Genomic DNA, 24,189 nt, shown 5'->3' on the forward strand with positions numbered 1-24,189 from the left:
TTGTTTTGAACTCATTAAAGCAAGATAAATATAATTCACCTTTAATAATTTAAGCATCATCTTCCAACTATTCAGTTCTGCAAGGGCTGTATTAAACCGAAGACTGGATTGGAATAGGAAGAAGTTTAGGGACAGAATAAAAGGGTTTGAGGATTTTAATGGTTAAAGACATAGATGCCAAACATGGGGACCGGGAATGCCTAAGAAGCCAGACTGGAGGAAAAATGAACTCCTGAAGGGTTGTGTGGTGAGAACAGTTTGCAGAGACAGGAAGAGATAAGGCCATTTATTGGCAGACCATGAGACAATGTAGGTCAGCTAGCACAGGGATGAAGGATGAGCAGGACACTATGCTGTTAGGATACAAGCAACAGTCTGGGAGAATATGGATAGTTGAGGCTGGCAGGCCAGCTATGAAAATACTGGAATAATTGAGACAAAGGCATGGATGAGGGTGTCAACAATACATGGCGGTTAGTTGTATCAACTGAGGTTACATAGATACAGGTGGTGCACACTGATTGGATAATTACTTGAGTACATTAAGGGATCCTCACCTAGTGCAAAGGAAAAAGGACCCCCTCATAGACCTGCTCCTGGCCAAGTTGGCCATCCAACAGGTCAGGCAGTGTGCGGTTGAGGGAGTCTTCTGACCCCGGCAGTCTGCAGGCCTCACTACTGCGGCTACGTTTGCAGCTGGGTTGCCCTAGAAATGGAGCACTCAATGTCCAATGGTACATTCTAGGCCTTCCACGGCCAACAGGCGCTGCTGGGGCTGGGGTGCATCATAACATCCGGAAATAGCATTTTGGTCTAATTAGTTAAACTGCCTTGGAAGTTTTGTTTTAGTTATAGTGCCCCATCAGTGACCGTCACCCCCTCTCATTTTTATTTAATTTATTGAATAAATCTATTCCAAGTAAAGAAAGGCTCTGGTTTCTTTCTTCACCTACTGGCGTTCAGCAATATAACAATGGCACTGGCAGTGAAGGGAGATGTTAGGAATGGAATTAGATTTTTTTGCGATAGATATCTTGGAGGCTTGGAAACTCAGCTCAATCCAATAGGATGCCAAAGTTGAGATCAGTCAACTCCAATCTGGGACTGTGGGCTAGACCGGGTTCAGCAATGGAAGCCAGCGTATGAAATAATGTATTTATTTTTTGTGGAGTTCCCTGGTAATTAAAGTGCGTGGTCACTTGGCTTTTTAGTTTTGCGCGGTCATGGAGGCCTGACAACTTAAAAGGCTAGCCTGCGCACAGCCTGTGCACGGATTTTCAGGTTGCTTTGCGATTGCTCAGCTTATAGGGAACATTACTATGGCATTTGCAACAAGGGAACAACTATGGCTTTGCTCTTCCTAATGTTTAAGTGGATAAAATTGCAGCCTATCCAAGACAGAATGTTTCACAAGAAGGTTGACAACACAAAAAAATGCATGGGTTGAGAGAAGTGGAGGAGAGATGGGTGTTGTCAGATGTAACATCGCATCAAGTCTTTGGATGATTTATCAAGTCAAGGAAAAACATGCAGAAACAGTTCATGTAACAGTGCGAGTATAAGTGCAGGAAGAGAATCCAAAGAATTTAAATAAAGACCAAATTAGAAAGTCTTTGCTCTCAATAAGTTTCCATTTATTTCGGCATGACAATAATAATGACAAAGTTTCAAATTAGAAATTTACAAAGAAGTACAGAACAAAAAAGTTCACAATTCGGAATCACAGTTCAAGTTCACAGTCCATTCACAATTGCTCATAGGTTGATATTAGTTAAATAAGGAAATTATTTTATGAATTCAAACCAACAAATTAAGCTGTCCAAAGCAATTGGTCAAGCAATAAATCAAGTTGCACAGATCAATATTGTTGAGATTTCTCCAGTTTATCATAGAAATCACAGAAACCCTACAGTACAGAAAGAGGCCATTCGGCCCATCGAGTCTGCACCGACCAGGATCCCACCCAGGCCCTACCCCCATATCCCTACATATTTTACCCGCTAATCCCTCTAATCTACGCATCCCAGGACACGAAGGGGCAATTTTAGCATGGCCAATCAACCTAACCCGCCCATCTTTGGACTGTGGGAGGAAACCGGAGCACCCGGAGGAAACTCACGCAGACACGAGGAGAATGTGCAAACTCCACACAGACAGTGAACCAAGCCGAGAATCGAACCCAGGTCCCTGGAGCTGTGAAGCAGCAGTGCTAACCACTGTGCTACCATGCCGTCACGGTAGAAACTATAAACTGCTACAGGAGCAAAATCCCTAGTGATGATAGGTAGCAGAATGGAGGCAGTTAACATCAACACACAGCACCGCATCGATGGAAATATTTTAAGTATTCTCAAATTCATAAGCAATGTTTTCTAAAATGCCAGATTGCAATGTAATTTTTATTACAAAATCAAACTACTGGCAGCCAAACAGACAACAATTTGAATCCGATTCCAGGATGTGTCAATACTTTCAGAAGTCCACTGTTGGCAAGACTTTATGTAGACTTTTCAGAAATAAATCTGAGCAGCTATTCATAAACGTGGGCAATTTTTGATGGTTCTCCAACACTCACCTTCCCTTCTCATGTTTTTTCTTCAGAAAGGCAAAGACAGTTCTAAGTGATGTTGCAGTTTCAAGTTTAAATTACTGTCAAGTACAAACTATAACAAGAATGTTTCTTCTCAACAAGTATTTGAGTTAGTAGGCCAGAAGGTCTTTCATATTTCAATTACCAAATGGTTTGTCCCATTTCAACCAGTGCCATAGTAGGACAATTAGTCTCAGGACTTCTTAAACACCCATCATGCAAAATATCCCAACAGCCTCAAATTTTCCAGAAGTCAATCGAAAAATACACTCCTCACTTTTGTTACGATTCCAAGGACGTAAAAAAAAAGGAATCCAGAACATTAACGGAAAGAAAATCACTGGACAAGATTTCACTTTTTAAAACTTGTACTGTCCCAAACTAAAATGAATATAATTCAAACATTAATTAACAGGTAAAGGGTATTTTAAACAAGAGGCAAATTTCATTTTAAATAGTCAATACAACAGAGATATATCTTATATAGTTACAAACATTACTTTCCACACAAATGTAGAACCACGTGCAATCTCAGTCTTTTCAACTTGGCCTCCATTTTGTAGGATTCCTCACTTCCCGTCTAATTGTTTTGGCTTTCAGTTGCATATACCAACAGCCATATTCCATTTGACAGCTTGAACATGGTTACCACCAACAAGGTGCACATCTTCAGACCCTCGCGCATTCAGGCAACAACATTGCTGATGGCACGCAATCCCCAGAGACTCCCCTTTATGACTCCTTTAAACACAAATAGCGCAATGGGTTTTGTCCAATCCACTTTGCCCTTCTGCTCTTTCCAAAAGTATAACGCATGGTATGCTCTATTTTCAGAGATTTGCTTCAATACACCAGGACCTATTCAAAGCCTGCCAAGCTGCTCCATTTGGACAGAACCTTGCTTCCTCTTTACACAAATTTTCAGTGTGTTCTGAACTGCCAAACTGCAAACACTGGCTGATGTAATCCACTGCAATTAGCTTTGTATTTACCCTTTGCTTCTTAGGTGATCACGTTCATGGCAATCTCAGGTCCCGTGGAAATTTCTTGGACCTAACGCTGTCATAAGAATGAAAACCTTTTCAGAATACTACCCCAGCCTACTTTGGGACATCGCACAAAATAAAATATACGTTTCCCAAAGCACATGGGCTATCACACAGTAGAATTTTCACATTACAAATTGATTCAACATCCAGACGGTCCCCCCACACTACCCATATACAAAAACTCAAAGTAAACAATGCCATAAGCGATTTACAAATGCTCCATAAAATATTTTATAACTGAAGATTAATTTTGTCACAAATTACAAGTTTTTATATATTTTTCCTTATTCGATGCCCAATCAGTATCCCACAAAGTATATCTAGTATTGACATTTCCAGCGATATACGAACCACAGTTTTGCTATGTTTCATATGGCAAAATGATGATCAGTTTTGCAGCGACCAGCTGACTCTAATTTTACTGCAGAATCGTCATAGATGGAGTTTTAGCCTTTTATAGAAACAATGTTTTTGTTAAGACGCTTTATCCAAATTCAACACAAAAATAAGACTTACTAGCATCACCATCTTCTTCCCATGCACCAGGAGAAGCAGCATTGACAAGATAGTCATCATCCTGGAAGCAAAAAATTCATAAAAATATTGGAGTGAAACAATTGACATGGAATCTTGGAATATAACTGTACTTTGTTCCACTTCTGCCTGGGAGAAATGGCATTCCTGAAATCCATCTTGAAAATCATTTATTTTAATAAGTTTTATAAATGATATGCTAGGAATTAAGTATATTGCATTGTAGTCCTGCACACAATGCACATATCTTGCATTTGTCACATTGCTTGCTGTAATATCAGTCACCTCTCTCATCAGCTCAAGTTTATTTAAACACACATGGAATTGTTAACTAAATGTACCCATGCTGCAGTGTAACATAACATGGCATTTAACAGAAGCACAGGACCCACAGAGATGCAATTAAAAGCACACTGTTTGCAAGGACTTTCATGAGGCAGAACAGAAACTCTTTTTGAAAATAAAACAAACTACCATCCAGGGTAACAATAAGACACACACAATCACAATTGTTACAGTGCAGAAGGAAGACATTCAGTCCATTGTGTCTGCACTGGCTCTCCAAGTGAGCATTTCACCCAGTGTCATTCTTCTGCCTTCTCCTCATAACCCTGAAGATTGCTACTTTTCAAATAATCGTCTAATTTTCTCTTGAACACCTCAATTCAACCTACATACATCAAAGACTCAGGCAGTGCATTTCAGACCTTGAGTGAAAATGTTTTTTTCTCATATCACTTTTGCTTCTTCTGCCAATTACTTTAAATGTATGCCATCTCATTCTTTGAGGAGAGACAGTGGCTCAGTAGTAATGTCGCTAGACCAGTAACCCTTAGGCCAATTTAATGCACTGGGACACTGGTTCAAATCCCACCACAGGAGCTGGTGGAATTTAAGTTCAATTAATAGAAATCTGGAATTAAGATAGTCTCATGAGACTATCAATTGTCATAAAAACCCATCCGGTTCACTAATGCCCTTTGGGGAAGGAAATCGGACATCCTTACCTGATCTGGCCTACATGTCACTCTAGACTCACAGTAATGCAATTGATTCTTAAATTTCCATGAAATGATCTAGCCAGTCACTCAAGTTGTACCAAACCACGACAAAGGCAAAAAAAAAGATAGACCACTGGCACTGACCTAGGCAACGAAGCAACATTCAGACCCGGACTGATAAGTGGCAAATAACATTCATGCCACAGAAATGTCAGTTAATGACCATCTCCAGCAAGACAGAATCTAAACATTTAATGGCATTACCATTACTGAATCTCTCCCACCATTAACATCTTGAGGATTAACACTGACAAGAATACTCATATAAATAATGTGCCCACAAAAGCTGGAAAAAGCTCTAACAGTCTTGGAATTCTGAGGTGAGAACTCACCTCCTGACTCCCCAGATCTTGTCCAGCTTCCACAATGCACAGGTGAGTGGTGTGATGGAATACTCACCACTTCCCTGAATAAACGCAGCTCCAACAACTCATAAGCAGCTTAGGACAAAGCAGCCTGCTTGACCAGCAGCCGATCCACAAACTTAAATATTCACTCCCTCCACCATCAGCGCAAGGTGGCAGCAGTGTGCATCTTCTACAAGATGCACTGCAGCAACGCACCAAGGTTCCTTCAACAGCACCTTTCAAATCTGCAATCTCTGCCAACTAGAAGGACAAGGGCAACAGAAGCATGAGAACATCACCACCTCCAAACTACACACATACAAATGTACACATTAGTCGGCTACTCGACCTTTTGAGCCTACTCTGCCTAATTCTGATTCCACAACTCCACATTCCCACCTAGCCCCGATAAGCTTTTACCCCTTGCTTTTCAAGAAACTACCTAGCTCTGTCTTAAAAATATTCAAATAGTCAGCTTCCGATGTTTTTCGAGGAAGAATTCCATAGACTCATGACCCTCAGAGAAACAAATTGCTCCCCATCTCTGCCCTAAATGGGTGACCCCTTATTTTTAAACAGTGACCCCTAGTTCTTGATTCTCCCCTAACAGGAAGCCACCTTTCCACACCCAGCCTGTTAAGACCCCTCAGGATCTTATGTTTCAATCAAGTTGCCTCTTATTCTTCAAAGTTCCAGTGGAAACAGGCCTAGCCTGGCCAACATTTCCTCATAAGACAGCCCTCCCATTCAAGTTAATGTCTAGTAAACAATTTCAACATCTAGTGCATTTACATCCTTTCTTAAATAAGGTGACCAATACTGTACACATTACTCTAGATGTGGTCTTATCAATGCTTTGTATAACTGAAGCATAGCCTCTCTACTTTTGTATTCCATTCCCCTCCCAATAAATAACAACATGTATTAGCTTTCCTAATTACTTGCTGTAGGTGTATATTAACCTTTTGCGATTCATGTATTTGGACTTGGAAATATGTCACCATTCTTTAACTATGGCTGAGTCAAAATCTAATAACTCCCTTCCTAATAATAGTGTGGATACCTACACCAGATGGACTGCAGCTATTCAAGAAGGCCGCTCATCAGCACCTTCTCAAGGACAAATAGAAATAGGCAACAAATGCTGACTTTACCAGTGACACCCACATCCTATGAAAAAATAAAACGCAGATCATGGATTAAATGTTGATTCCCAGTCCATGCTGAGAGCTCATCTCAATCAGGATAGCCACTGGCTGCGGAAATAGATTACAGATGCAGAGGATGCAACAGACCTACATATTGCTATTCATCGCCATATGGCACTCTGAATTTGATTGGGCTGTATGAAGGTTTGATTAAAATGCCAGAGAAAAAAACAAAATGGATTAAATTCAAACAAATTAAATAATACATTGAAACAAAAGTAAAAATAAAGAATATGCTTTAATGTACTAAGAAAGTCAGAATGAGCAAGTTGATTAACATACTTCAATTGTCCTGTTAATTCTCCCATGAAATCTAAATGATTGTGCATTAGTGCTTTCCTTCACAACTTCCAATAAGTGTTCTGTAACTTTGACATTTGAAAATTCAAAACATTAGCGACACTGGATTGAGGAAGTTGGTTGGTGATTAGCTACCGAAACCATGTGATGAAATGGGCAATTTGCTGACACAACCACACTTGTGTTTATCAAGGTTGTAAGGGGAAAATCCTAACTGGTTAGTAGAGATTTTTAAACCATTAAACATTAGGACACTGACAGAACTATCAGCATAGAGTTAAATGACTTTAAAACAAACTTATAAGCTAACAATAAAGCAGTTTACACACTTATGAAATGCAGTAAGAGATTCAAACAAGTGATTACAGTTTAAAAACACACGCTGATATTTTGAATGTATTCATGTATTTTTAAGAATCATTGTTCACTTTAGCCAAAGACAAGATTGCTGCAAAGCATCATGGTAAAGGGCATTAGGACAAGCCATATTCTAAGAGAATATTGAAACCTTGGGAATATGCAAGGTTTTATCAACAGAGTTTTTAGTGGCAAGAATATTCAGAACACTTAATCAGACTTCACGAATAGGGCTTATTCACTGTCCAGATAAATTGGATGCATGCCCAGACATGGAGTTGTGTGTTAATCTGGTTTGGCAGTGACCGTTAGGGAAACTTATGGGAATGCTCACTTTGAACTCTGTGGCTAGCGTCCGAGGTCAGTACGCAACAGAGGAAGTGGGGTTAGCCAAGACAGGAGTTAGCATCCGGATTCGAAGGACTAATGAAATGCCATTATGCCAGAAGGTAAGATGCAATTGGTTAAAGTATCTGACAGGTATTATTGAAGATGACAGAGTTAAAACTAATGAAAGGCGTGAGTAATTAATAACAACATCTATAATTGACTTGTTTTGAATTGTATATGCTGGAATTAATTGGAGAGGTCTAGCTGCTCCATCACAGGAGTTGCCCCGACCCTCTGATGTCTCGTACTAGCAGCCACTGGTCAAAATAAAGGCTACATCTTTAAACTGAGACACTAGCTTCATGAGTCTTGTAATGTCTGAAATTTTTGACATTACCCGGCCACCTTGAAACCCCGCAACAAAGGTGTTGGGGAACTGAACAACTTTACCATTTTGAACACTCACTGACAGCAGCACAGACCAACAGCTCTAATATAAAACCCTCAACGCACTGCCCAACTTACCTTAACGCCCCCCCAGAAAAGTAACTGTGACATTTATTATACCAGTCATTATGACCACAGTAAAAGTGTCCATCTATCAACAGTATAATGAGGTGACATTCCAACGCCAATGTCAAAAGATACAGCAGGATATAGATCAGTTGCAGATATGGACGAAGAAATGGCAGATGGAGTTTAATCCAGGCAAGTGTGAGGTGTTGTACTTTGGGAGAAAAAATGTTAAGAGTGAGGATACAGTTAATGGCAGAATGCTGAACAGCACTGATGTAGAGAGGGATCTTGGGTTTCAAGTCCATAGCTCCCTGAAAGTGGTCACACAAGTAGACAGGGGGTAAAGGCGGTGTATGGCATGCTTTCCTTTATTGGTCAGGGCATTGAGTACAAGAGCCCGGGTGTCACCTTGCAGCTTTATACAACTTTGGTTCACCGCACTCGAGTATTGCTGGGAGGACGTGGAGGCTTTGGAGAGATTGCAGAAAAGATTTACCAGGAAATTGCCTGGATTAGCGGGTATGAGCTATGAAGAGAGGTTGTAAAAACTAGGGCTGTTTTCTTTGGAGCGGTGCAGGCTGAGGGGAGACCCGATAGAAAGTCTATAAAATTATGAGACATAGATAGGGTTGATAGTCAGAATCTTTTCCCCAGAGTTGAAATGTCTAATGCTAAGGGACATGCACCTAAGGTGAGAGGGGGAAAGTTCAAAGGAGATGTGAGGGGCATGATTTTCTTTACACAGAGACAGTAGGTGTCTGGAATGCACTGCTAGGGGTGGTGGTCCAAGAAGATACAATAGGGGTATTTAAGGGACTTTTAGATAAGCACCTGAATTTGCAAGGAATAGAAGGATATGGACCAAGGGCAGGCAGAAGGGATTAGTTTAATTTGGCGACATGTTAGGCACAACAATGTGGGTCGAATGGCCTGTTCCTATGCTGTACTATTCTATGTTCTAATCCATTTGGAAATAATCCATAATTTTATGCACCATCCCCATGACCCAGCCTGAATTAAATGTGAACCCACACCTCACCGATCAGTTGCAAGAATATTCATTTGCCACACTACCCAATTTCTTCCCGCAGTAAATAAGTTTTAAAGCATCTCAAATAGTAGCAGTTCCCAAACTGTAGGTCACCACCCCCAATGGGGTTGCAGAAATAGCTTTTGGTGTCATAAGTGTCGGTCATGGACTATGGAGAGCTTGGCTAAGGCAAGTAGAGTACTTTAAAACACAAATTTTCAGATTCAAATGATATATTACACAGTTGAATATTACTATGTTGCTTTATTGCTACTTTGTTTTTGCTGGTGTCTGGGATCATGTTAATTTTCAAGTGGTAAAATGGGGTCACACGGAAAGCTCGTTTGGGAAGCATTGTCATAAGGTTTTTCCACTTTGTGATTAAATGCATTGAATTCTCATGAATAGAGTGCTCTCTTGAATATTGAGATAAAAATGAACAATCTGCATTTCTGAATGAAATAAAGGCACCTGTTTTTGACTTTTACGTAAATAGCTCATGCAATCTAATTGAAGAGGCCACAAGGAGAAAACCTCAGTGATTGGAACCGCCATTATTTGCAAGTAGGTAGCAAAACCAGTAAGGTTGTAAAAATTATTTAACCAATGAACAATTATTTCAATCGTATTCTTTTAGTGCTTAAATTCTGTCACCACACCATTAGCAGATTCAAAAGCAACTGGGATCATCAGAGCCTTGGGCAGTTAGGGTCAGATCTTTCCAAGAGATGTGAGCAGCTGTTGTACCCTACCTTAAAGGAATAAAGGGGTTTTGTCTTGCACCAATTCATTAAATATTTAATACTAGGACTTTGCAGCAAGAGATGCAGCAATAAGTTCATTACAATAGGGACTAGTTCTAAGAAATGTTTGCAAGATGTCCCAACAGTTGAAAGGTAAACCCTCGTTTAAAACCAAAAGGTTCACAGTTGATCCCCAGGTTATCTTATAAAGAAGCTGATAGGAGATTGCTATGCTAACAGTCTACAGTACTCTGATTGGTCTGCAGCTTGAATATTACCCTCTGCTAACGGACCCAGACAAGCACCCAAGCCCTGGAAGTGGTCCAGAAAAGGGCCACACAACCAATTCCAAGTGTCCAAGACTGAATTTTGAGGAAATATTACAAATCTTGGATAGAGCAGCCTATTTGAAGGATGATTTGAGAGACATTAGAGGTATGTGGTAATTACTGGATTGGGAAACATTAATCCAGAATGCAATTTCAAAATGAAAAATAAGACTACTGAGTTAACTGACAACAGGCAAATTGCAACCAGCATCAAGAAGCACTTCTGCACACAAAGGTTGGTCAGATCTTGGAAGTCAGGTAATGGAGGAGAATTTCTGGAGGTATTCGCCTCACGGATGCTGCTGAATCTTAATCATGGTTTCTATAAGGATTATATTAGATCGGGCAAACAGCCACCCTCATCTATAATCATACTTGGGATGTTCACAAGAATAGGTCACAAGATCCCTGGGCCAGGAAGGGGAAACGCATCAAGGCTCTCATACAAAATCCCCTAAAACCCCTAATTTTACATGATTATATACAAGCAGTAAAGTATTATCTTGGAAGTTAGTCGCTGGTGATTTATTTTTGATTTTCAAAAGCTAATACCAAACTTGCAAATAAAAAAAACTTGGTTCATTTTAATTCAAGGAATAGAATACACATCTTTCATAGTTCCCCACTGCATCACATGATTTAGGGCAATGATGATTAAATGGTTCCAATCCAGGTCCATATCAATTTCACCAACCTTAGAATTACAGCCATTAAAATTGGCCTCAGCATCCAGTACAAAAAATAGATTATTCTTATTGAGTTCTCTGCCCAAAGGTGATGGGTTATGATTTTGCTATGGGTAGGACAAGGAGGCAGGTCCCTCGTCTAATTCAGCCAACACACGGGATTGCTCGTGCTAATCCGATCCACACATTAGTCATCTAGCCAAATGAGCAAACAGCCCATCACCCCGTCCCCGACCAAAAGATGGCTTATAAAACAATAATTAACTAGAACTTTCACTTTTGTTCATTACGTTGAACAGGGAGCAGAAGTGTGCTTGTCCATGATGCCCTTATAGATGAGCAGAAAAGTCTGTTCACGCTTACACAAAAGCAATAACTTCTACGGTGGATCCCAAGATTGCCGGTGATCCTGGAATTAAAGCTCCAAAGTATAGCACATCTTTCAGTGGTGTCAGTTACCAGAATCGAAAAAGCTAAATATTTGGTGAAGGAAGAAAAGAAAACGTGCTATGGGATTAAAACACTAGTTAAGCAACAGTTAAAATACTGCATTCAATCTGATCATTGCATTGTAATAAAGCGGTGATTCCACTAGAAAAGGTAGGGGAGATTCATGAGAATTTTGCCAAGAATTGAGCATCTTAGCTGTAGGGTTAGGCCAGGATTTTCTCTTTTTGTAACTGAGGAAGCTGAGGGGAGATTTAATTGAGGTGTATGAAACCAAGGGGTTTTGATAAAGTGGACAGGAAGACCTACTTCCTTTTGCAGAGAGGTCAACTAACAGGCAGCGTAAATCTAAAGTAATTAGTTGAATAGCAGAGGGGAGTTGAGGAGAAATCCTTTAACTCAAAGGGCAGTGTGAGCATGGAACTCAATGCGTGAAAGAGTGGTAAAGACAGAAACCATCATCCAATTTTTTAAAAACTTGGATATGCATCTGAAGTGTCGTTACCTACAGAGCTACAGACCAAGAAGTGTAATTGGAGAGTGTGATTAGGCTGCTTAGCGCTTTTTCAGCTGGCACAGAGACAATGGGCCAAATGGCTTTTTCTGTGCCATGAATTTTCTACATTTCTAAAAGCTGCATTACATTAAATAAAACAATGAAAATTGCAGAAAGAGGAAGAAAGGAATAATCAGAAATGAAAGAGCACACAAATGGTCGTCTTTTGCAAATCAGTGAGTTGCTTTGCTTTCCAGTCTCAACAAAGCCAAGAATTCATTCATTTTCAGCCTGGTCATTAATATAATTGTGTAGCCTTGTCACATTTTAAATTATTTCATCTCATAACAAGCACAAATTTATGTTCTTGATCAGTGTACAGGTGAGCACAGGTGTCAACTGAGGATAAGTAGTGGCACACCTGCCTCTTAGTTCCAACCCCATCTGTTATGATCTTGGTCAAGATCAGTAACATTGTTTCTAGAATCCTAAAACCCAGTTATTTACGAAAATAATTAAACCACAGGCTTCTCAGATTGATCCAAAATAATTTTTACTGCACCAAAATCAAAGATCATGAATACCATTATTACACTATCTTAAACAGTTATGTTAAAGATATTAATAGCAAATGAATACAGATGCTTGTACTTTAAACTGAACTTTCTAACTCAACTTTCATTCTACAGTAATTTGACTTACACATCCATTATCTCAAATTAGCAAATGATCAGAAATTGGCAGACTAACCATTTGATCTGAGCACTGTTTCAAAGGCTAAGATTAGGGCTAAGATTTTTTGGGACGTCCAATCACTTTGGGCAAGGTTGCCCCTTCAAATCTCCTCCAACTGTCCCACAGTTGCAGATTCCCAGTTCAACACAGGCATCATCAGTATCTCACGTGTAGCCACCTCAGATTTCCTTGATCTAGTATTAACTCTGGAGTCCTACATCTAAGCTCATTCCCCCTCTCAGCTTCACCATCCCTAGGATCCCAACTCACCGTTAGGAGACAAGTTTCAAAGCTCAATTATTAGTGTCGCAAGCATGCTTACATTAACACTGCAATAAAGTTACTTTGAAAATCCCCAGTCACCACACTCCGACACCTGTTCGAGTCTTTCAGACTGAGGGGGGAAGCAGAATACATGGAGGAAACCCACACAGGGAGAACGGGCAGACTCCGCACAGTCACCCAAGTTCGGAATCGAACCTGGGTCCCTGGCGCTGAGAGGCAGCAGTGCTAGCCACTGTGCCACCATGCGGCCCCCATCAATAAACTAGAGTTTTAAATTCTTCCAGCCAACACACAGAATTTCAATTTAACTCTGTATTAAAGGGATGTTTCCTCTTGTCAGCTCATTTTAAACCAAAAATCAAACTGTTTGAATGCAGAACTACAACCATGGACCTACTCAGCCCTGCAATTAATTTCTGGTTGACGCTCTCTCTTTTTCCTTGTTGGTTATCTCCCAAACAACTGGGTCACAACATCATTTCTTGGAAGCAAGCTTTTTACCAGAAATCTTTCAGACCAATCTCATTCTTAAAGGAACTATCACCTCATCATAAAACAAAGTTTGTTCCCCTCAAAAGCACATGGGACATCATACACTCCATAGACTTGAACGCATAGTTTAGTGTGGACGTTACAGATCAGATGTTAAACCCAAGTTCCATTTGTTCTCTCATGTGAGCATGAAACATCAACACTTTTGGACGATGAACAGGGGAGCTCTCCTGGTGTCTTGGCCAACATTAACCCCTCAATTAGCAACACTGAAACAGGCTTTCTGATCATCATACTGTCCATGGAAGCTTGCTGTGTGGTACATTGGTTGCCAAATTTCTCACAGCACTTCAGAAAAAATGTCATTGACTGTAAAGTGCTCGAGGACATAGAACTCCTACAATGCAGGAGGAGGTCATTCTGATCATCAAATCTGCACCAACTCTCCGAAAGAACATCTTCCCCTGGCTCCCCCACCCCATAACCCCATCCATTTACCATAACTAATCCACCTAACCTACACATCTTTGGACACTAAGGGGCAATTTAGCATGGCCATTTCACCTAAACTGTGCATCTTTGGATTGTGGTAGGAAACCCACGCAGGCATAGGGAGAACTTGCAAACTCAACATAGTCACCCAAGGCTGGAATCAAACCCAGGTCCATGGCACTGTCAGACAGCAATGCGAACCACTGTGCCACCCTAAGGTCATGAAAGGCACAATATTAAATTCTCTCTTTACCATGAACAAATTATTTAAAGCTTACATATGGGACCTACATTTTAGAATACACTGTTTCCATTAATCTTAAAGTATACTACATTTAATATTAAATAGTAATCTGTTTTATGCTCAAGAAATCACAAGTGTCAATTTCCTTGTAAACAGGGAGTTTTGATCCTAGATGTAATTGCTTAATCAATTAGATATTTCTAAAGACCATATCAATTCAAATTTATTACCATATAAATATAATTGTGTGTATTTGCTTACATTTTGGTTAATAGACATGTATCTCTGGTTACTTGTGAACTGAATAATTACTGTAAACAATTATTGAGATGAATCTACTGGGATTCACGCTTGCATAAACATATTTAGATTTTACATATGCCACATTATCAATTACACTTACAAACGTAATATTAAATTTATGTCCAAACCCCTCTATTTTTAACATGCCACTCAGGAAAGTAAATTCACTTTAGTAGAAGACTGTTTAATCCAGTAAAAAGGTTAATGCACGTAACATAATTGTTAATCCTTTATTTCCACCACTGTGAAAGGGAAGATTACAGGAAAAGTACAGCTGTGGTACAGCAGAGAAAAAGGTCCACGGATGGGGGACCACAGTGAAACAGTTTCTAAAAAAAACCCAAATTGCAACAATAGCGTTTATCCAAACGACCACCACCAACCCAGAGTGTTGCTATCGGAGAGTAAATGTCCCACAGTTAAAAGACACCAGAAACTTAAGTACAACAGCATTCAGTTGCCTTATAAAAAAACATTCAAAGTTTGGTTTAAAAAAAAATGAATGACAAACGGACTAAAGTTTTCATCCTTTTAAAGTTTGGATCCAAAGGTGCACGCAGCTCGACAAATATCACAGGACAACTGTAAAATAAATGGGCTAACCTGTGCTTGAAAACAATGTGCTGGAGTCTGGAGGAATAAATCCTTCTCTCTCTCCCAAGACAAAAGCAGGACCACTTAGCATGGGCCACACTGAGTCACTATCGCGATATCCAAGAGCCCCACATACAAAAGTTCCACCTGGTGTCATTTAGAAGATGTTGTAAAAATATATTTTTTAAAGGGGGCAGAGGAGACCCTGAGCCACCCGCCCCCCGGCCACTCAGTCCAGTTGTTAAATGTGCAAGAAGATGCAGCCAGTATTATTTACTCACAGAGGAGTAAATAATGCAACGAGGCGGATTCAAACTTGGGGGAGGGGATGGGGATTGGAGCCTTCCCCCTCCACACCGAAGGCCTCGCATATGTGTGTGTCTGTGCTGGACTGACAAGTGACTCTCCCCTCCCTCTCTCTCCCCCCTGCAGACCACTCGCCTCAATGCGCTCTCTCCACCCCCTCCCCCCACCCGGCTGGTTTCCATGTCTTGGCTTTGAGATTTTGTTTTATATGTTCCCTCTTCTCCTCCTAAAAGATAGAGGGTTATAATGGCGCCCAGGGGTTGGGGGGGCGGGGACGCAAGGCCGCTTGAGCCCTTACCGTGCGCGGCGAGCCAATGCACCGGGCGGCGCACAGCTCCTCCTGCTCTCTCCGCTCCGCCATGTTGGTGGCACCAACCTCAGAATGTCACGCACGGCCAGCGCGCGCGGTACGCCGTGACGCTCGGCTCCCCCATTGCGTCACGCGCACAGCGGCGTGGTGACGTCGGATGGGCGGGGCCCCTGGGGGGGCGGGGCAATAAGATTTCGCGAGAATTCCGCGGGCCCCATCTTCCCTCCTCTGTGGCAGGGGACTATTATCTGAAATTGAAGCCCGCAGCAGATACTGGGGTTGTCCCAGGGTGGTCGGGCTCCCTGTATCCATCTCTCCCTCCCTCTTTCAGGGAGGGCACAGAGGGATACTGACCCAGCAAGGACAGATGAATTTTTTTTGTTTAGTTAGGACATCAGGGGGTTGCAGGGCCGAATGGCCTGTTGCTGTGCTTTTCTTTGTTCTTCCATCCCTCTCTCCATCCCATCCTCCCATCTAACCCTCCATCCCATCCAATCCCTCCGTCCATCCCTCCAATCATCCATCACGTCCATCCATCTCATCTGTCCAATCCATCCATCTAGCCATTCCTCCCTTCCAGCATCCAACCATAATTAGCCAAAGTTCATGAGAGGCACTAGGCATTTAAAGAGAAAGTACATACATACGAATTAGAAGCAGGGGTAAGACCATTCGGTCCCTCAAGCCTCTTCTGTCATTCGACAAAATTATGGCTGATCTGATTATGGCCTCAGCATTGTCATTCCTCCCTCTGTCCAGTTTCTGATATTGTCCACCCATCCAGATGCTGGGAGGTTGTTTTTGCTTGGAGGAGAGTCTAGGACCAGAGGGCATAATCTCTAGAGTGAGGGGTCAAACATCTAAGACAGAGCTGAGGAGGAATTTCTTCTCTCAGAGGGTAGTGAATATGTGGAGTTCTTTACCACAGAAGGCTGTAGAGGCTGAGATAGATTTTTAATCAGGCAGGGAATCAAGGGTTATGGGGATAAGGTGGGAAAGTGGAGTTGAGGATTATATCAGATCTCATTGAATGTTGGGGCAAATGGATGAATGACCTGTTTATGCTAAAGTAAAGTTTATTAGTCACAAGTAATCATTAACACTGCAATGAAGTTACTGTGAAATTCCCCTCGTCACCACACTCCGACGCCTGTTCGGGTCAATGCACCTAACCAGCACGTTTTTCGGACTGTGGGAGGAAACCCGTGCAGACAATGACCTGAGCCGGGAATCGAACCCTAGTCCCTGGCACTGTGAAGCAGCAGTGCTAACCACTGTGTCACCTGCTCCTACATCTGATGGTAAGTCCTTCTCTGACCTGGCCTGTTCTTTCCTGATGTTGGACCTTGCATTGCCTCCGACACCCAGTCTCTCACTGCGCCCTCTCCAGTGGTCACATTTTCTCAATTTTCAGCTAGAAGGCCTCAAGATGCTGAGACTGATTTGCCTTTGGACAAATTCATGGATGCTGAGTGCATTCAAGTGAGTCTTCTGCTGGGGATAGAAAGAGAGAGGGAGGATTTGGCGAGCGGATCACCTGTCAGCCCATCAGCGACACACATACACATGCTAGGCCTTCAGTGTCGAGAAGGAAGACTCCAATCCCACCCATGCCCCCCGAAGTTTGAATTTGCATAGTTGCAATAGAAGAGTCACTCAAAATCTTCAATATTTTTCTATCCACTGATGCTGCCAGACCTACTGAGATTTTCAAGAACTTTCTACTTCAGATCCCCAACATCCAGAGTGTTTTGCTCATCATGGGTTCTTCGCTCTGTGCAGCTGATTTCAAACACCCTTCAACAGAGCCACATTTCAAAAGTTATAATTTTCTTCTCATCAGGCATGTAGTTCTCACACCCATACAGAGCAATGCTCCATACTAGGGATTTTGCAAGTTGCTTTTTCGGGTGCAGACAAATGTTGGGTATCATCTGTACTTCATTCAATAGATTGATTGTGGAGCATGCAATTGCTAGCTTGTTTTGATTTCAGTGCTGCTATATCTATAAATGTGTTGGGTTCCCGAAACACTGACAACACGGACTTAGAACAAACAGTACTTCCTTCACTAGCTGAGCAGCTACTTCATGCTTGTATTCGGCCCACGTTCCTGGGGAGAACTCTCACACTCCCAACATGTAAACCTATTTGTAGCTGCGTCATCACATGATCACTCAGTCTACATCTTTCCCATTTCATTGGGACAACTGGTGGCATGAGATGTAACTGTGCGGGAACAGAAACCGTGTACAGACAATTTTATAGCATACAGATTAAACAGGCTAACAATCCATAGTTATTTTCATATGATGAGGCACGGACTTAGCTGTTGCAGCTGGTGCACAGCTCATCCATTACCCCCTCCCCCCACCCACCCTTTTCATCGTAGAAAGGTGAAATTCTAGACTGGGTGGTAATATAGTCCTGGAACCAGGTGTTCATTTTTTTCAGGCGCTCTTAGCTTGTGGTTATGTCAGTTGGTGGTGTTGTGGTCTTTCTCAGTCTGGTGTCCTCAGTATGGATGAACCGGAACATTCCGTCACTGTGCTCGGTGGGTGCAGGGTTTGCTTTGTTGGCCCCTGGAGGATTCTGCGTGTCCACTGGTGTAGGGGACATGTGTCGTAGGCCGGATGACTGGAGTACTGTGGTATCTGTTGATGCTGATTTCAATACTTGCAGGAGGTGATAGTGGTTGCATATGTAGAGGGCACCCTCTTTGGCTACCATTTAACTGTTGTCATGGCCACGTGCAGTCTGAATCCTAACCGTTTGAACAAATGTTATAGGGCTGTGAGGATCTCAATCCTAATTTGTTTTGCTTCTCAGTCAGCGTTACATGAGGGCATCATTCACTTTGGTTTGAGGTTTGGACTGCAGCAGAACTTAAGTAATAGGGGTCGTGGTCCTGGTGCACCTGGAAAAGAGACAATGCTGTGGTAGATTTCACAGCCTGAGGAGTTCAGCATTGTCATCTGTGCAATCCTGTGCACATTTCTCTCGACGATGCTCAGCTAGGCTTGGGGAGGTGATGGCAAAGTGGTATTGTCACTGGATTAGCAACCCATCGAATGCCGTCATGGCAGATGGTGAAATTTGAATTCAGTAAAAATCTGAAATTAAAAGTCTAATTATGACCATGAAACAATTGTCGATTGTCTTAAAAACTCATCAGGCTCACTAATGTCCTTCAGGGAAGGAAATCTGCCATCCTTACCTGGTCTGGCTACATATGACTCCAGATCTACAGCAATGTAGTTGACTTGTAAATACCCCTCTGAAACGGCCTAGGAATTGGCAAAATGCTAGCCCAACACACACATCCTTGAACTAATAAAATAAAATTGCGTACCGCCTGTTGTGCCAGACTGTTTGACTGTGAATACAGGGGGCTGCTCAAAATCCCACGTATATGCAAAGTTTTGAAATATAATGGTGCCAAATTGGTGCCAAGTCTGCCATGCATCTCTGCACGATGCCATGTGTGGCACATATTTCTTAAGTTTGGTGACAGTGTTACTCGTCATGTTTGGCAGGTAGTCGAGTTCGAACTACCCGGAATACTAATCAACTATGACTAGGTGTTGTTTACCATTCCATTTGAGGATGTCAGCTGCTGTGAGTGACCATGGGACATCCGGGACCCCGAGTAAACGTAGCAGTTCTTTTGCTTGAAGCGGGCAAATCTGGAAACTTCCCTTTCCAGTTCCGTGCAGGAGAGTTTCTTTGGCCCTGTATCTGGTTGCTTCCAACCTGGGGTGCCCCGGATGAAGTTGTTGGGTTTAGTTCCTCTGAAGAGAAGTAGAAAAGATGAATCGCTGGCCACGCAGTATCAATCCATCCTGTACAGTAAGTTCATCGCTTGTGAGGAAGCTCTCCTGAGAATTCTGGCCAGCCCCTCAGGATGATGTTCTGTTGTTTGTATGTAATGTCCGATTGTAAGGCATCTTTGAGTTCCATGCTAGAGGACAGCACCTCTCTAGTTATGATGTCTATGACTTCCTCACAATCTGCCTGGTCTATAATAGGTAAGAATGCTCTGGGAAGGGCAACGGCCGTGTACATCTCCTTACCACCTTCATAGACGATGCTGAGATTGTATCATTGCTGCTTTAGCATCATGCATTGCAGCTGTGCAGATGCATTGTGAAGATGCTTATTTAAGATAGTCAGGCGATTGGCTCATTATCCGTTTCAACAGTTGTAGGATGACCGTATATGAAATTTCTGACAGGCGAAGGCTAACGCAAGAAGTTCCTTTTCAATTTGTGTATAACAAGTCTCAGTGACAGTGAGGGCTCTTGAAGCAAAGGCTGTTGGTCTGCCATTCTGGATGCAGACTGTGCCAAGTCCATGCTGGGTGGCATCTGCTGATACAAGTACAGGTGCTCGAACATCAAAGTATTGTAGCATTGGTAGGGCTGTGAGTGCCTGTTTGAGTCTGTTGAAGACCACTGTATGAAGCTCTTGCCAGCACCATTCGATGTCCTGGTGGAGAAGTTGACAGAGAAGTCCACCTGGGTACTGGGGTCTGGTACTGCATATGGGTCTCGATCCTGTAACATTCGATTGGACAATACATTACATTTGCTCCAGTGTCAATCTTTACCTTCAGTCTTGGGTTGCTGCAAATCATGTTGTGGGTGGCGAAGATCTCACCCTTTTGTGTAACAGTGTCAATAATCTCGCAATAGAGTAGTTTCGCTACTTTGGCTGAGCTCCAGTTCCTTCACCTTGCTGATGCTCCTACCCATGGGGGACCAGCCAGCTGTCATGTTGCTGATGACAGAGGAAGGCTGCAGCATTTAGCGAAGTGATCTCACTTTCCACATTTTGTTGCATCGTTTGCCATATGTAAAAAAAAAGGTGTTCTGTTCTGAGAGTGATAGCAACTGCAGTTGGAGCAGATACTACTGCAACTACTACTGTTTCCCACCTAAAATCTGTTTTTTTCCCGATTGTTCGTTTAACATGCAGATGCTAATTGCCAATTGTAATGTTAGATCTTTTTCTTGCAACAGCTGATTGCAGACTAGAATGCTGTAGATTCAGCAGACTATTCAATCTCTGACTATCTCATCGGTGAGTGTGCCAAATGGGCATGTCTTTGCTAAGATTCTTATAGTGACCGTATAGAATTGTATTGATTCATCTGCTCTTTCACTTGTTGAATTAAATGCCTCCCTGTCGTCGATTATATCTTTTACTGGAAGACAAATACTCTCAAACATTTTTTAGAATTATTTCAGGTCCTAATTTTCCTCCTCCATCTGAAAAACAAACAACTCATTTTTCAATAGCCTCAGGGTCCACTAAGTTTAATAAGGTGTAGGCTTATGCCTTTTTTGACTTGTCAGATAATGCAGCATCACAATAAACATGCCACTCCTTTTCAATAGTTTCCCAACAGTCTGCAATGTTTTCATCAGAGGTGAGCAGGATGATGCAATGAAGTCCTTGTGCTATACTACCAACTTCTGACACCATGAAAATGTGTTGGGTTCCCAAAATGCTGATACCAAGGACTTGTAACAAACGGCAGTTTATTCACTAGGTGAGCAGCTACTACATGCTTGTAGTATGCCCCTGCTCCCAGGGATAACTCCCATGTTCCCGACCCTTTTTTTGCAGCCACGTCATCACATGACCACTTGGTCTACAATTCCCATTTGTTGTCACTCAATCCTAGAAATTGAAATTGATCTATATTCTCAATGGCTGCTCTCGCTATGAATTCTCATCAAGTATGTCTTGTTGATGCTCGATCTGAATCTCAGATTTGATTTTCTCAGCTCTTCTGCCATCATGGATAGTCCCTGCTTGTCTTTGGCCAAAAGGGTGGTGTCTCCAGATGTTGTGACCACCAATGCTGTCCCCAAGATGTTTTGGGAGAGCAGAACCTACTTCTCTTATGACTTTTTCCCAGCTTTACCAACCCCAAAACTAAACAAAAGTGTTTCCTTTCACTTAAAAAGAAATTAAACACAAAACCGAATCAGAGCTTGTAGAGGTTTCCTTGAGCAGCGGACATTTTAAAGTGTCTTATGGCCAATGAAGTACTTTTGAACTGCAGTTACCATTGTAACAAAGGAAATGCAGCAACTAATCTGCGTTCAACAAACTCCCACAAATTCTAATATATTTTTTATTATTAATTTGTGGGACATGGGCGTCGCTGGGCTGGCCAACATTTATTGCCCATCCCTAGTTGCCCTTGAGAAGGTGATGGTGAGCTGCCTTCTTGAAATGCTGCAGTCTACGTGCTGTGGGTTGACCCAGAATGCCATTAAGCAGGGAATTCCAGGATTTTGACCCAGCAACTGCGAAGGAATGGCAATATATTTCCAAGTGAGGATGGTGAGTAGCTTGGAGAACTTTCAGGTGGTGGTGTTCCCATGTATCTGCTGCTCTTGTCCTTCGAGATGGAAGTGGTCATGGATTTGGAAGGTGCTGTCTAAGAATCTTTGGTGAAGTGCTGCATTGCATCTTGTAGATAGTACACACTGCTGCTACTGAGCGTCGGTGGTGGAGGGATTGAATGTTTGTAGATGTGGTGCCAATCAAGCAGTCTACTTTATCCTGGATGGTGTCAAGCTTCTTGAATGTTGTTGGAGCTGCACCCATCCAGGCAAGTGGAGAGTATTCCATCACACTCCTTACTTGTGCCTTTTAGATGGTGGACAGGCTTTGGGGAGTCAGGAGGTGAGTTAGTCATTGCAGTATTCCTAGCTTCTGACCTGTTCTTGTAGCTGTGTTTATGTGGTGAGTCCAGTTGAATTTCTGGTCAATGGTAACCCCAAGGATGTTGACAGTGAGGGATTCAGTGATGGTAACACCATTGAATGTCAAGGGGCGGTGGTTAAGAGTGTCTCTTATTGGTGATGGTCATTGCCTGGCATTTGTGTGGTGCGAATGTTACTTGCCACTTGTCAGCCCAAGCCTGGATATTGTCCAGATCTTGTTGCATTTGAACACTGACTGCTTCAGTATCTGAGGACTCGTGCTGAATGGTGCTGAACATTGTGCAATCATCAGCGAACATCCCCACTTCTGACCTTATGACGAAGGAAAGATCTTTGATGAAGCAGCTGAAGATGGTTGGGTCTAGGACACTACCCTGAGGAACTCCTGCAGAGATGCCCTGGAGGTGAGATGACTGACCCTCCACAACCACAACCATCTTCCTATATACCAGGCAGAGAGTTTGCCCCCCGATTCCCATATTCCAGTTTTCCTTGATGCCACACTCGGTCGAATGTGGCCTTGGTGTCAAGGGTTGTCAATCTCACCTCACTTCTGAATTCATCTCTTTTGTCCATGTTTGAACCAAGGTTGTAATGAGGTCAGGAGCTGAGTGACCCTGGTGAAACCCAAAGTGGGCATCATTGAGCAGGTCAATGCTGAGCAGGTGCTGCTTGATTGCACTGTTGATGACCCACCCCTTCCATCACTTTACTGACGATCGGGAGTAGCCTGGGCGGTAATTGGCCGGGTTGGATTTGTCCTGCTTTTTGTGTAGAGGATGTACTTGGGCAATTGTCTACATTGTCGGGTAGATGCCAGTGTTGTAACTGTACTGGAAGAGCTTGGCAAGTTCTGGAGCACAAGTCTTCAGTGCTATTGTCGGAATGTTATCAGGGCCCATTGCCTTTGCAGTATCCAGTGACTCCAACCTTTTCTTGATACCACCTGGAGTGAGTCGAATTGGCTGGAGACTGGCATCCGAGATGCTGGGGACCACTGAAGAAAGCTGAGATGGATCATCCACTCGGCACTTCAGGCTGAAGATTGCTGCGAATGCTTCAGCTTTATCTTTATATAATTAATATGATACTGAGCAGACAAGCTGGTACTTTGTGATGTTGACTGAGGGATAAATATTGGCCATGACACTGGGGAGAACCCCCTGCTCTTCAAAATAGTCACATGGGATCATATGCATCCACCCAAGCAGGCAGTTGGGACATTGGTTTAATGTCTCATCCAAAATATGACGCCTCCAACAGTGCAATGCTCACAGAGTACTGCACCAGAGTAACTTGATTTTTGTCCTCATGTCCTGGAGTGGGACATGAACCCAGAACTCTGAGTCACAGAGGCAAAGTGTGCCACCAAGTGAGCCACAGTTGACACACTTTACAATGATTAAAATATTCCTTTTATCCATTGTGTCATTACTTGTTCCTGTTACTTTTATCCCTTATCCGTGCAGCATTCACCATTCACAGTGGGCCACAGGAATGCTAGCAAACACTTCTGTTCCATCTCTAGTGCCACTCAAGCAGGGAAAGACCACGGAAGAAAGTGTTCACTGTACTTGGAATTGCTTTTCTTTCAGCAGTTTTCAGTTACTCCCCTGGATTTAATCATGCACTTCATTGTTTTAGGCGGTTTCTTCAAACTTT

General features: G+C 42.4%; 1 protein-coding gene across 6 annotated transcripts in view; it reads right to left on the reverse strand.

Moving 5' to 3' along the window:
* Positions 1-24,189, reverse strand: part of LOC144509240 (zinc finger MYM-type protein 4-like) — a 179,740-nt gene that overhangs the window by 89,147 nt on the left and 66,404 nt on the right. For 5 of the 6 annotated variants that reach the window (XM_078237797.1, XM_078237800.1, XM_078237799.1 and 2 more), the window contains exon 2: positions 4,156-4,216. In XM_078237797.1, the coding sequence (XP_078093923.1) occupies positions 4,156-4,216 (61 nt within the window). Of the gene's footprint in view, positions 1-4,155; positions 4,217-15,772; positions 15,915-24,189 lie in introns of those variants that run through there. The other variant, XM_078237801.1, reaches the window with a different exon arrangement.

This window comes from Mustelus asterias, chromosome 21, assembly GCF_964213995.1.
Source record: "Mustelus asterias chromosome 21, sMusAst1.hap1.1, whole genome shotgun sequence".
Classification (NCBI taxonomy): domain Eukaryota; kingdom Metazoa; phylum Chordata; class Chondrichthyes; order Carcharhiniformes; family Triakidae; genus Mustelus; species Mustelus asterias.